Source organism: Elaeis guineensis, chromosome 15 (assembly GCF_000442705.2).
Source record: "Elaeis guineensis isolate ETL-2024a chromosome 15, EG11, whole genome shotgun sequence".
Taxonomy (NCBI): domain Eukaryota; kingdom Viridiplantae; phylum Streptophyta; class Magnoliopsida; order Arecales; family Arecaceae; genus Elaeis; species Elaeis guineensis.
The window spans coordinates 66,106,362-66,121,147 of record NC_026007.2 but is presented as its reverse complement, the minus strand read 5'-3'; the positions used below and the strand labels follow the sequence as shown (position 1 = coordinate 66,121,147).

Genomic DNA, 14,786 nt, shown 5'->3' with positions numbered 1-14,786 from the left:
ATGATAAAAAAATTGAGGGACCGTATATTTATTTTTCAGAGAGAAAAGATAAAATAAATCCCATGAGGATTGGTATTTGATAAATTTTTGAATGGTGGTAATTCATACTTGATAAAATTATCTCCAATAAAGCTATATATATAATCATTGAATTTGTTCTGATGTCTTTCCAAATTCATTCACTAAAAAATTTTTATCAAAAAAATTAAAATAGAGATGATATTATACAAAGGGCTATGTGATTATAGTTATTATATTAAAATTGATGGAGATGACAATACTACTTTAATATTAAAAAAATATTTTATATTAAAAAATATATTTATAAATTTTATTATATTAAGATTATCTCTAGTTAGACATAATAATCTTTTTTCAGTATCACTTCTCAAAATAATTTTTTCACCAATCAAATATAATAAAAATTATTTTTTTTCTATAATTATTTTTTTAAATAAATATTTTTTAAAATTATTAAATTATCTCATAATACGGCACATCCCATCAAACAAATCCTATGAGATATCGTCTAGAAATCTAAAAATGTGGCTATTTGGAACTCTAAAGGTATTCATGACTATTCATTTCATTAAATAACTCATAACTCCTTACCTGCCATGATGCTGAGACCATTGCCTTTCTGACCTTTATCCTTTTTCTTAAAAAAAAAAAAAAAAAAAAAAAAAAAAAAAAAAAAAAAAAAAAAAAGCTATCCTGCTAAATTGGGTTTAACATCCAAAGCCACTCTTAATGAGCCGCTGCGACGGCGTGGTCGCCAGCAGCATCTTCGCGACCGATCCTACGGCTTGCTGTGGTACCTCTCCGTCATGGAAATTAAAAGTCCCATCGTATTAGACCAAGAAAAGTAAAAATTACGAGCCATTTCCAGAACTTCAGCACAAAGCTTCTCTCCTCCGACACCAGATGTAATAAATATAAAAAATCAAAAGCAATTCTGTTTTATATATCTAAATGAATGAATGAATGATTTAAAAATCCCACACATCACACCAAGAAATGGTTGGATGGGCACATCTCATCATATTTGTCCTATTCTTTTCCCATCTGGACACGATGCTACCAAGCCAACTCAAGTTGCCTACCTTTTTTTTGCTCTGTCTCTGTCCTTATTTTGTTGCCATTCTGAAGCCTTAGCCTCCATCTGGCCATCTCCTCGCAACCACACCACACCTTCAGTCTCCACCTCCATTTCCTTTCCCTTCTGGCCACCTCCAACTCCTCGATCCTTTCATGGCCCCTCCAACTCTCCCACACTCCTCTCTCATACCCTCACCTCCCCCCAACTCCGTCAAAGAGCTCACCGACGCCGCATCCCTTCGCTCCGTTCCTCCCCAATATGCCACCCGAAACCCCGACAACACCATAGGCATCGAACCCATCATACAAGAAGAAATCCCAACCGTTGATTTCTCTCTGCTGACCGAAGGAACACCTGAGCAGAGGTCTCAGGTGGTTCACCACCTCGGCAAAGCTTGTGAGGAGTGGGGCTTCTTCATGGTATGTTTAAGCTGTTACCATGGTTGGGCTGGTCATGGTCATATTCCACCGCTTGATCTTCTGATCTTTGATTGCAGGTGGTGAACCATGGTATACCGGAGAGACTGAGGGAGGCGATGCTGGACTCGATGAAGGAATTCTTTGATCAGATGGAGGAGGAGAAGGGAGAGTACGCTGGCAAGCACGTGACGGATCCCATCAGGTACGGGACCAGTTTCAATTTAACAGTGGAGGATGTCAGGTACTGGAGGGACTATCTGAAGGTTTTTGTGCACCCGGTTTTCTATTCACCCGCTAAGCCTCCAAGTTTCAGGTATACTAATTAAGCTAGATCTCAGTTCACCCGGTTTAGTTTTGAGCTAATTTGAACATCTCTTTAACCTAGGATATTTCGATCATGTCTTTGGGTTCATATTTGCCAGTTTTTTCTTTCTCGATGAAATTATTGGGTTTTGAATGGATGAGAAATTTTGTTTAAGTTAATTTCTAATTTATAGTTCAAACAAAAAGAATTTAATTTCTAGTTCCGTATGAGATTTTGTAGTCATTATGAAATTTTGTTGATCAAATAACTAGAATATAAATTGAGGTCGGAAGAAGCCAACTGGTGTAGTTGCTAAAGCTACTGGGTTGGTACCAATAATCTAGATTTCACACCGCTTAGCTTCTTTCCCTTTCTCACCCTGTATTTATAGCCCTGCTTCATTTTATGAAAGTAAAATGTGAACAACAGGGCACTTCGCAATTCACTTATACTACAACTAATTAGTTAACTACAAGTCTACAACTACAACAAAACAAGTATTTAGTGGAGAAACGAACACTTGTTCACTGTAGGGAGATATCAAAGGAGTACACCGCATGCACTAGAGCCATGGGAATGGAACTTCTGAGAGGAATATGGGAGAGCTTGGGATTAGAGGAGAATGACATGACCAAGGCCTTGGACCTCCATTCCTGTTTCCACCTTCTTGGTGGCAATATATACCCTCCATGCCCACAGCCCGAGTTGGCCACCGGCCTCCCCGCCCACTCGGACTACGGCCTTCTCACCATCCTCTTGCAGAACGGTGTCAATGGACTCCAAGTAAAGCACAGTGGCAACTGGGTCCGTGTCGAACCCCTCCCTAACTCGTTCCTCGTCAACATTGGCGATCACATGGAGGTAATTACACTTTCCTTGGTTTCAATCCTTCCAAACCGATCACTTCTTATGATGAGTTCATGCTTGTTCTAATGGTATGAACTTTGGATGATGAAAGATCGTTAGCAATGGAAGGTATAAGAGTGTGTTGCACCGGGCTGAGGTGAACAGCCAAAGCACGAGGATGTCCATAACAAGCGCAGTGGCACCATCACTTGATACAATTGTCGAGCCAGCCTCTCAACTGGTGAGCGATGAGCACCCGGTGATGTTTCGAGGCATGAGATTTGGAGAGTTCTTGGAGCTTCAACAGGCCAACCGGCTCAAGGAGAAGTCTATATTGGATTTTATAAGATTGCATGCAGAGTGGTAACACTCTTTTGTGTAATATATCGAGTTTTTCATTTAAGTATTAGGATTATGTGCAAAATTTATGGAAGCGGAGAAGATAACAAATGTCGTGTAGTTAACTACGTGGATCAAATGAGGCAGCACCATGGAAGAACTCAAATATAAGGTTACTTAGATCCAGCGTGTATATAAACATAAGGTGGGTTTTTACTGTATAATAATGTATTTATTATTTTTTAGTAGATAAAAACATTATCATTGTTATATTTTTCTTTTTTCCTTAGACCCCATGCTTATGTTACATGTGAATATAAGTAGACAATGGAGTCTAAAATTGTAAGATTATGCAATTGCTGGAGCAGAGAAGGTCACCAATTCATGTGGTCTCATCATGGCTTTTTTGCTATGAAGTTAGGCAGGCAAGAAGCATACCGACATAATTGCCCATAATATTAATGTATTAACTAGATATTTTACCTTTGGGATTATTGCAGGTTGGTTAGTCTTTCTATCTAGCAAAGCAGGAGCCCCTTGTATGAAATTGCAATCTTTTCCTCCTCTCCAACATCCTACTAAAACTCTCAAATAAGATTGCTCGCTGGAAAAGATTCTGGATACAACAACACCAAAGATTATCAGTTTTTTTCTTTGAAGTCCTCTCTTGGACTCAATTAGTTCACAACCTCATACTATGAGACATGTTCAGGTCACTTTCTTATTCATGAACAGATTGATGGTATTAACGAAGTTTGTTATATGATTTACCATGAACCACTGCAAGTATCTCTCTACCTTAAGCATAGCCCTAATTCTGTAAACCATGAGAGTACCTGATGTTTTGATATAACGTCTGTCTAGAATGGATTGCTTTCGAACATCATCCAAAATAATACCCTCTTAGATGCTAAAGCAATGGCAACAAGAAGGATAACTAGATAGTCTGCGCAAATGTTCTATCAGTCATTGTCTCCTCTTTACTGATGGTATTCTCTAGAAGCATCACCTACACTCTTATTAAACCCTGGGCAAAACTCACAGGTTCAGTGAGAAAGAATCACAAAGTCCTGACGAGGACCTTACTGACGCCATTTTGATCTTGTATGATTTGATTCTCTCCACAGTTTTGGAGGATTACTCACTTGTGCGGAAATATAACAGAAGGCTCTTAACCAGAAAGATTCAGGTAATCTCTACTTCACATGCCGACACATAAAACGCTGATCAGATAACGAATTCCTTAAAACTATGTCTTTGCATCGATCACAGGGCACTATGACGGGGTAATTGAATTTTTTTTCCTTCGAGGAGACAACTGCATGCACGCCTGTTAATTTAGACAAAATTATAACAGAAAACAGCAGAAGAAACCAAACTGCAAGCAAAATATTAAAAATTAAGATAAAGAACCACAGTAAATAAACTAACTTTAATTACAAGACATGAAGATTGAAACAAGTGATAAGAAAGGCTATTGTTTCACCTCTAAAAAATCACGGAAAAAATGAAAGCAAAAGCCATACGTAAATCTGGACACACTGCATTTCAAATCATGGGATTCCAAGGAAGTGATATATGAATAAATCATCTCACCTCTTCAGATCATTACCAATTACCCACAAAATAACATGGCGCATGAACATCATTACAAAGCAGCAAACCTTGGGGGACATAAGTATAGAAAACTCCTTTCTTGAAGCTGCTGATTGCACAAGGGGTGAAAACTCCTCAGTCCTCAGAAGAGAATTATTCATGTTATCTATTTCTCGATCATTTTTCCTCACTCGTTGAAGGTCCAATTCAGTTGCCTTATAGGCTAACTCAACGCAAACCAGTCCTTAATAACCACATATACTTTCATGACATCTCATCATCAAAACAGAACGGTAGCTGAGAGTGGTGCTAAGGTCATGAATCATCAAAGCTTCACCATGTCATAACCTTCGTGAGGATTTCAAGTGTTTCCTCAAATCAGTTTTAGAAGTAGGCATTGATGATAATAAAAACAACACAGCCAGCATGTTATAATATGCCACAAAGTTATTGCTGCCTGATTGGAGAATTTCTGATGGATCCATACTTGTTTTGCTGACTATGCCCTTGCCAGAGTACTCTGCTATCACAGAAAATCCATCTTTTGAATTCTTGACCTGCTGGAAAAACTGATCTTGGTCTCTGGCATGTTGCTCTAAATTTCTTTTAATTTCTAAACTGGATCTGTATTCTGGCGCATACTCTGGGCATTCCTTCTTATTGTCTCCAAGGCAACGTAAGTGAAATGAATGCATGCACATAAAATGTACTGTAGGAAGACCAAGGGTGAAGGTGCAGCCTGTGCGCTTGCTGAGCTGAAATATTCTTGCATTAGTCCTGAGATCATGTATTTCTTTCCTCATTGAAGCAGTGTCTTCCTGCATATCAAAAATATATCATACAAAATCAGTAAAATAATAAATGTGGCAGCACGATCTGGCTATATTATTAAAAAATAAAACAGGGTCATTTGTTTAGTCATTTAAATGCTGCCTGCCATCAAACTGGCACAAGTGAAATGCAGACCTTAATAATAACCGATATGTAAGCTAAAGAAATGTTCGAGATTTGTAAAGTTAACAGTGCAAACAAAAGCTGACATAATAAGCAACCCCCTCCCCTGAAAGGGGAAACAGATTTGCAATTTCATGCCACAGATGCAAAATCTGTATGCACGTTTATTGTACTAGATCAAATGGTATGGTGAATGAAGTAAATTCCTTTCAGAACCAAAACAACCTCCCATGTTTCTGAAACTAAAGAGAATGGAGGGAAGTAAAAAATAGTTTTGCTCAAAATTCAGCTTTATTCCACATTCAGTAATTCAGCAGAGCTCCATATACTGATACCCAAATGCATGCCTGATTATAATAAGCTATTCTCCAACCCAACATAACACTCCCTGAGGCTATATCCTCATCTTGTTCTTTCAGAATTCCTACATGGTGGCATGCAGCACCAAGCCCCACAGCTTCTTCGGAAGTTTATCTAACCTAACATGAAATCAGAGTTTATCTAACCTTGATGGAATGACTGGTTGAGAAGATCCTTAAAGTTGACTTGGAATGCTTTGGACACTGTTTAGTGCTTATTATTAATCCTGTAATTGACTTTTCTTCAATTTGAAATCGATTAGCAGTAGGAAACTATTTGGCTTAAGGAAAAAAAGGGTTTAAATTGTTGCCCAAAGTTAGATCAAGTCTAAGTTGGATGGAGATCTGCATGTTAAAAACTTTATTTAGAACTACAGCATTAAATCCCACTTAAAAACTTTGAACATCTACTTTGCAGTTTTCTTTTTCCTCCAATGGGGTCAACAAAACTCCTTAGATTTGAAGGCATGTAACTGTCCCAAATAGTTGGGAAAAGACTAGATGACTATGGCTAGAATGGTCTGACTGTGTTAATTCATTTCTCTCGCTACATACATAAGGTGTTGAAATAATCATCACTCATGATTTTAGTCGGATTCTCAAAGTCCAACTCTAAATATCACAGCCACAAATCAGCGACCAAAAACATGTCAAATGCTTGGACTCAGAGACTTTAAAGGGAAGTAAAGAGCCAAACTCTTACCCTAGAGTCTAACATGGTTCATGGTCCTGTGCACCAAACAAGGAGGTGGGGACAAAAGGGAGGCAAGGTTGTGGGAGCAAGCATTGGATGAGAACAAGAGAGCAAGATCAGAAGCAGAAGATGCATGCGCGTGCGCGTGCTCGCGCACAGACAGAGAGAATAGATGCAGGACACAAGTGACAGGGATGCAAGGGAGACGGATGGGATACAGGAAGAGGCAGTAAAAGGCAACCTGCAAAACAACGCTACAACAACCAAGCCAACCATTGCTGCCTGTTCCATCACTAGCGCCCCATTGCACTCACCATTATGCCCTCAACCAAAACAAATTTGAAGAGACAAAAGAATGACAATTATATCTCTTTCAGAGTAATTCTTCAACAACATAGAAATCTTACCCAAAAAGCTAACATAGCTAATTAACAAACTGAAACCCAAAAGTATAAGTCATAAGTGAGAGGTGCAATAGGAAAGTGACACATCAACTTTGTTAAGTTCTTGTGTGAAGCTTCAATTTGATGCTAGCCTTGCGCTTCAGTCTAGAAGGTAGAGAATATAAATGCTTTATTGACTTCACACAATTCTTAGTTGAAAAGATACACAGATGATCTGTAACTCAGTGATTGCTCCCTGAGCTGTGCAATTCTTTTCTACAGCACTTCTATGTCGTGATGGCACTTCAAGTAGAGTATCAAAAGAAACCCCCTTACTCATCTTCATCCTCCATTTCAATATTCTGTCCAGAGGGGGCCTGTTACCGAGGAAAAGATTTTGCCAACTTAATAGATGTGGGGCCCATACGACCACGAATTGGGCCTATCCAGAAACTCATACTTTTGATCTAGCCAAATTTATTATTTTTTAATAACTTTTAAATACATATTATCACTTAATTTAATTTATTAAATTAATTATTTTCTACATATTAGCATTTTTTTTCATTCTTACTGAATTAAACCCCTGAATACACATCGAAACTCAATTTTCAGATGTGTCCATGCAGTAGTTAGAATTATTGATAGCTTGGAACCATCTATTAATTGACTAAAGATCATCAGAAGAATTGAAGCATCATACACCATGCCGTCTAGAGGATGTTTGGAGGAAGAAAGCATAGAGAGTCTCAATCAATCCAAGTTTGACTTTTGAAATTTCAGAAACTATCCATTTTGGGGAATAGTATAAACAGTGGTTGATGCTCCTTCAAAAATTGAAGGATCAAGGCTTCCCTCAATATTTATGATCTTCACGTAGCATTTTGTGTTTCATCATTTTTTCACCATCTTGATAGATGGAGAAATCTTTACTTATGATATGCCCATTCTTCTACTCTGATGCAATTTCAACGAGTGCTTCTTTTGTTTCACATTAAAAGAGGCAAATGTTTGTAGTCATTAACTTTTGTCCATCATAGGCAAGGCAGTCTTCATAGGCTCCCAAGCATGCTTCAACACCTACACAGGTCCTGCTGTGTTACTTTGAGTACATTATCTAATTGCTACCATATTACTACATAATTGAGTTAATCAAACTAGGTGTCTAATGTTTATATTCTAAAATTAATTCAGAAGCAGATCTCACTGAAAAGCTGATCAGAGGATTGGTGTGGTGAATGACTAAAGAGAAGTCATAAGCTTCAAACTTTCTTTTTTTTAATGAACAATTTTGCTTGTAAGCATAATATTCTTGCATAATAATTTTAATATTTAAGCACTTGTGCATGAATAATTTATTCATTCTGTTTATTCTCTTGGCACAAAGCAACCAAGGATATGTTATCCAAGCTTTCCATGAAGAAAGGACACTAAGGGAAACTTTCGGTGATCGATCTTTTCGAAACACCACTTAACGCTTTAAATGCCAAAACTTATATTAGATAAATTCTTAATTCTTTGCACGGAAGATATGATGCTCGCAATAGGCAAGAAGAAAAATATTCACATGTGCTATGTTCCTAAAATACTAACCTGGTACTTCTCAGTTGATTTGCAGTCGTTTTTGATCAGTTTTGTTTCCTGTTCAAGCTTCTGAGAAATGTAACCCTTTACAAAAGATAGCATCAAGCATGGGTTCCTAGATAATGTCTCTAGAACAACAATGGAAGGCAGTATATCATCCCTCTCAATGTAAGTCAAGACCTCCTTTACTTCTTTTGAGCAATCTTCTCCAAGCTCACCAAAGTGCTTCAGAAGATCACACCAAAGAGATGGATCTCCCCCATGAGTTGAGTTCCCTAGCTTCTTGCAGCATGCGATCAATCCATCATGGTCATGGTCCTGCATGTAGCAAGCAATCACTTCTTTATAAAGGTTCATTTTCTCATACAGGAACAGCAGACCATCTTTGCACTTGTTCATTTCACAAAGAATAACGGCAAGATCAGCATCATATAATGGTTGCTCCATGTCTGATGTCCATGCACTCTTAAGCAAGGTTAGCCCCTTCTGCTGTCTTTCTAGATAATCCTTTTCTTTTTTAACATCTTTGTTCTCAACAGCATAGTTCTCCTTGCTCTTCTTTATAGACCCATTGGCCACCTCTCTAGCACTGCTCACTCTAAGATCATGATCTTCACCACCATTTTCTTGTGAAACTGATGGAAAGATCAAGGTGTTAGATAGGTAGAGCTCCAAAAGGGTGTTATGAATTTCAACTTGAGCAGGTGAATCCTTCCCCTTGCTGATGTACCTATCTAGGAAGTCCATGAGAGATTGTGGACTGTGCAAAAATATTTATAAAATCCATTGGGGAAGGCAGCATAAGTGCATGGCGAGGTTGTCCTCATTGTTGATTCCCCACCATCAGTGCAGAGTCTCAGAAGTATAACAGTTTCAGCTGGTCTGTGTCCTACAAGAATCTTACCATACTCTTTCACAGTAACACCAGCTTCCTTGGGCTCAAGGCTTGAAATATACTGTAATGCCTCACCGTATCTACCAAGGTCTTCAAGTAAAATCTTCAAATACCACTCATGTCTCTCACATTTCTTAGAAACATGTAAAGCATGCTCATGATACCCTGTTGCACGGCATACTCTTATGACAGTTTCCACATCAAACTTGTGTTCACTGACAGAATCTTCATCTTTGATGAACTTGTTTAGCTTTTCAACATCTTTCAATTTTGTGTAGCTGTTTAAAACAAGAGTTGTATGGCCTTTAGAAGCTAAACCTCTCTCATGTAATTTTTCAAGATGATTGGTAAGGTTGTAGATCCTTTTTGCATCTAGAAACTTCTGGATAACATAAGAAGGTTACCGATGACCAATTGTGTTAATATATTGGGACATTGCCTCATCATAATCTTGTTTACTATATACATGATCACCATATTTTCTCAGAACTTCAGCAGTGGCAGAGGCATCAGCTTGTTGACTCTGTACAAGATTGACTGCAACAGTATATAAATTCTTCTTGAACAACATATCCAACTTACTTTCCATGTCCTTTTCTACCATGCAAAGAATCCTTTTGTCACTCATTATAAGAATGATAAAGCCCCATTGACATAGCAAGTGTGAGACTTCACCTACCACTGTACCATGGGCAATCAGCCGATTCTTCAGATCATAAATATTAAAGGTATTCTTGCTGCTTCTCTGATTCCCAGCAACACACAATAAGTATCCACGAAACCAACCAAGAAATTTCTTGTCACCATCAACAGCCCAACAAGGACCTCGCCCATCAACTTCATAAAAGTACACAGCTTCAGGACGACCAATAACCAGATCCTGATCAGTTAATCACAACCACCAATAATCAACACCTGAGTATCTATTTGAACATCAAAGCAAAATCCAAAAAGAAAAAAAAAAGGACATATAATGTCAGAAACACAAAATATGCATACCAGGCGGTCGGTCAATGTAACAGCATTAGCATCACATCCAATCTGATCCAAGGTCTGCCTCCTTGGTGGTTGATCATGCAAGCTGAACAAACTTATAGAGCTAGGAGTGACAGCAAAGAGTTGAAGAGCTCTCCCTTCAACCTAGAAACCAAGACCTGTGATAGAAGAAAGACTCTTGTCTGAAACACACTCAACCTGCAGCCTGAAGCATGTGATATGCTCACGTGCAATGTCACCTTTGATGCAGTAGATGAAACCATTCTCTAAACCTATAGCAACCAGTAATATTGGAGGAGCTTCCTCAAGAACTAAAAATGATGTAATCTGCAGATAACATAGTTCTTTAACTCATTAGACTATAGAAACATGAAAACTGGCACCATCTACCCCAGCAACCAAAAAGAAGGAACAAACATCATAAAATCAAAAGAAACAAAGGAAGAACATAGAGTTGTGTAAGGCCGTTAAAGTAAAGCAGAGAATCACAATCAGAAATACCTTTGCTTCAGGAAACCGATCGGTGAATATCCGCAGTATCTGGACACAGAAAGGACTAGTCATGCTTGAACCTTCTTGCTCAAACTTATCAAGGTTAATCACCTTCAAGAAAATTGAAGATAGCAGAGGAGACGTATGCTCATCCTTTCCAATGGTTTCTAGGAAATTGCGTTGCTGAATGATAAAGAAAATATAAGTAAATCACAAACTGAGCTATATCAAGATATAAAAACTTTGTGGATCCCTTATATGGAAGTCATGGTTTGATATTTCAGCCAATACTCCTAAACTGAAACTTATCAGTTTCCATCAGTACATATCTGAAACATATGTTAATTTTTTCAAAGTTGCACACATGAACACACTTGTAGTCCAAAAGAATTGAACATACACCAATCTTTTGTCATTTCCTCATTCAATCCAATTCTGGGGAGAATTCTCACAAGATGAAGCTTGAATTTTCAAGTGCTGTGAATACTTGGGAGTTCATGATATTGGGTCATAAAGTAATTTAAAACAGTAAATTTTGACAGAGCTCAAACCTCATAGACATTTAAATTTTTTATGTTAAAAATCATCATTAAATAATATGATGGTATATTTACATGTCAAAACATACAAAAAATAATTATTAACTATTTATTTGTTTATGCATCTCATAGATACCTGCATACACATATATTACAGCACAAAACTACCAGAACAATCTACCCAAAGGTGCCAAACAACAAAATGTATAATGACATCTTATCTGTTTGCTAGACTTTTTTACTTCATGCTTTTTCCTAATGGTTTCTTTTCATTTTGACATTTTCTAGACTTATATAATTTTTTACTGAAATTGAATCCAAGACACCAAGGCCATCAAAACTACCTAAAGTGAAATCCACAGTTACCTCCTTCAACTGGCCAAAATACTAACATTCCATAAATCACCTTCTAATAAAAGTTTCCAAGACCTTTTGAAAGGAAAAAAGTATCTTGTTCTGTTCCATAAAAGATAGACACAACAAACAGCCCTAAAATGAAGACAAGCTTGAGGTTATCTTGACCCCATATCACATCTCCAATTCAAGAAGATATTGAGTATCTAAAAGGAAAGTAAATTATTTTGTAGGCATGAATATAGGGCAGGCTTTCAGACTGGGGGCTTGGAAAGAGGATTTTAGACAAAGAGTTACTTCAAATCTAATCCTGGGCTAAAATACAAAATCTAACATCCTTAAAAAGCTCCATGAACCGACAGATGACATTACCTTTTCCAATCACCAATAACAACTAAATTAAAAAATCATGGAAAATACTGCTTGGAAGGATGCCAATGCATTTCCATCAACCATGAAAGCATACCAAATTAGCTTAGTGATCTCACAACAGGTAAGATAGCTTTAATTGTTCCACCACCTATCAAACACAAGCATATACATATAAAGGTTAAGATGTATGTAAAACAATTGCATTTTTGTAATACTCCCTGGTTATAATTTCAACACAGCCATCTGAAACAACATTTTACTTTAAAAGGGTGCAAAGACCTACTTTAAACAAAAGGAATCAAACTCTTAGGCAAGCCATTACCCACAAGCACAAAATGCTTTGGAAGTCTGATAGATTTGGAGCCCAAAGATGCAAGTCTTTGCTAGAATTAGAAAGAAAGCATCCTATCAATAAATCATTCTTCCTTTGGTGCCACCAGAAAGCTCATTACCTTGACACCCCAAGCAATGCTTTGCTTGCCCTTTTTTATTGATCAAGAAGTGATAATAAGTCTGCAGCTATTGTTTATTTTTTTAAAAAAAAAAAGAAGAAATGATGCCTTAATTTAGATTTTGGAATGAATTTTGGGAGGGTACACTAGTTGAAAAATAGTTATCAGCATGAAATCAAAGAGCAAGCTTTGCCTATGGTCAGCAGAACCCAATACACTTTAAGATTTTAAAACTTAATCCTGAATACTTTTAGTGCAATACAACTGATAGGGCATCCAAATATAATTCTGCATTGTCAATCATGGATACCTACGTAAGAATCAAGAGTTAATTAGATGTTAAAACTTCATAATATTCTTCTATATAATTAAAACCAGCATAATCTCATTGTTTTTATTATTTAATAAGTCATGAAACACATTGGATAATGGAAACTATATGGTGTTTTGGAATTGTAATTTAGTGATGCCTTTCAGCACTACCGCATACGATTCAAGTATTCCCTTGGACTATCTTTCAAAATATCAATAGTTTCAAACTTAAAACTCTTCATTTTAACAAGCGGGATTCAGTCCCTACAAATTGTTTTGGGTCATTTCATCATTAGTACAATGGCAAGGCCACACGAACGTGCAGTGTGGAGTTGCGCACACATGCATTAGGCATCCAACTGCAGTGCCAGTACCTTCTTTCTATCTAATTGTTCCCTTTGCCATTGTTATAGTTGCCAGTTACCCCTCAAATGATTGAAGTTTTCTCTAAAGATGGCAGCTTTACATAAGATGAAAGTTTGTATTTTTCTTTGTTCATTTATGATTAAGTCAAAAAAACCAAGACTAGCGATCAAAGCGTCCAATTTGAAGGATTTTAAAAGATGAAGAGATGGATGATCGCCACCTTGAGCTGCCGGATAAGGAGGACGGAGGAGGCGTGGGCTTGGAAGCCGTAGGAGAGCTTGAATCCGCGGTCGAGGAGGCCTACGGTGCCATCATCGCATCCGAGGGCGATCCGCCCCCTCCCGCTCGAGCAGCATTGGATCTGGCCGGTGATCTCGCCGGGGATCGAGGCCTTCCCGGCGGACTCCTCGTCGAAGAACTCGAACTTCCTCCACTGGTACATCTCCCCTGCCTCGCATCAAAGACGCGAGACGCGATCGGAGGAGCGGATTGTCGAAAACCCTAACCCTGGAAATCGAACCGGCTTCAGTTCGACACAAGGAGGTGGTGACAGGGGGCCGGGGAGAAGAAACTTGGAAGAGTCCGCGTATTCGCTCGAGGAAAATTCTATAGACGGCCCCCTGCAATGCATCCCATAGAGCCCAGAGGCTCTTTATAATATGCCACATCAGCAAAGTTCTTTCCAAGACAGTAACGACATATGTACGTTATGCTGGATAGGATCAAGCTTATTTTTATTTGAAATTAATATTGTTATTCCATATAAATTAATGGTTAGGATTTTGTTGTTCTTTCACATTTTAATATATTTCAAGGATTACAAAAAATGGTGCTGGATGCAATTTGAGGATAAATATTAAAAATATAATTTTTCCATAATGGCAAGTAGGCCCCTGCAAAAATCATTATTTTCGATTTTTTTGTGAGATAATTATTTTAGAAGATAATTAAAATATAGTTACAATGATAGAGGATATTAATGTTTAAAATAAAAAAAATATTTAAAACGTATTTCCTGAAGCGAATGAGTTGCCTTTCCAATATTATATTTAAAATAGTTTAAATAAAGGATATAAGAAAGTTAAGTAATATAGTATGAAGAAAATATATTAGTATAATAATGCTAATACTAATATTATTTAAATGCAAATATGGTATTATAATATCAATATTAAATAATGCATTATATTATTATAATTTTATATTATAGTATAATATATATCAATGTATTGATATTAATAATTTTATCTAATGGGCAGAGAAAAGATAAAAAGATACAACCGCAGTCACACTCTAGGCTTGCCACACATTAAGAATTTATATGAGAATAAAATAAAATAATTTTAGAATATAAAATATTTTAAATTAAAAGAGGATACTTCTTATTCAAACGATATGCTTTTTGCCACTACTAAAACTTTGAGTGCCTCC

General features: G+C 37.2%; 1 protein-coding gene and 1 pseudogene across 1 annotated transcript; one reads left to right on the top strand and one right to left on the bottom strand.

Moving 5' to 3' along the window:
- The first annotated feature begins 1,133 nt into the window (after nucleotides 1–1,133).
- Nucleotides 1,134–3,279, top strand: LOC105058466 (2-oxoglutarate-dependent dioxygenase 19). The gene is made up of 4 exons (XM_010941411.3): nucleotides 1,134–1,518; nucleotides 1,596–1,831; nucleotides 2,356–2,683; nucleotides 2,781–3,279. Exons 1-4 carry the CDS (start codon nucleotides 1,252–1,254, stop codon nucleotides 3,033–3,035), a joined length of 1,086 nt encoding a protein of 361 aa, XP_010939713.1. The 5' UTR covers nucleotides 1,134–1,251; the 3' UTR covers nucleotides 3,036–3,279.
- Nucleotides 3,280–4,530: 1,251 nt separating this feature from the next.
- Nucleotides 4,531–13,797, bottom strand: LOC105058537 (vacuolar protein-sorting-associated protein 11 homolog; annotated as a pseudogene).
- Nucleotides 13,798–14,786: the final 989 nt, after the last annotated feature.

Bases quoted from the DNA above. Each gene is read 5' to 3' on its own strand.
- LOC105058466 (XM_010941411.3), top strand. From the start codon at position 1,252: ATGGCCCCTCCAACTCTCCCACACTCCTCTCTCATACCCTCACCTCCC. The intron at 1,519-1,595 runs GTATGTTTAAGC...CTTTGATTGCAG, and splicing joins AGGAGTGGGGCTTCTTCATG to GTGGTGAACCATGGTATACC. The intron at 1,832-2,355 runs GTATACTAATTA...TGTTCACTGTAG, and splicing joins GCTAAGCCTCCAAGTTTCAG to GGAGATATCAAAGGAGTACA.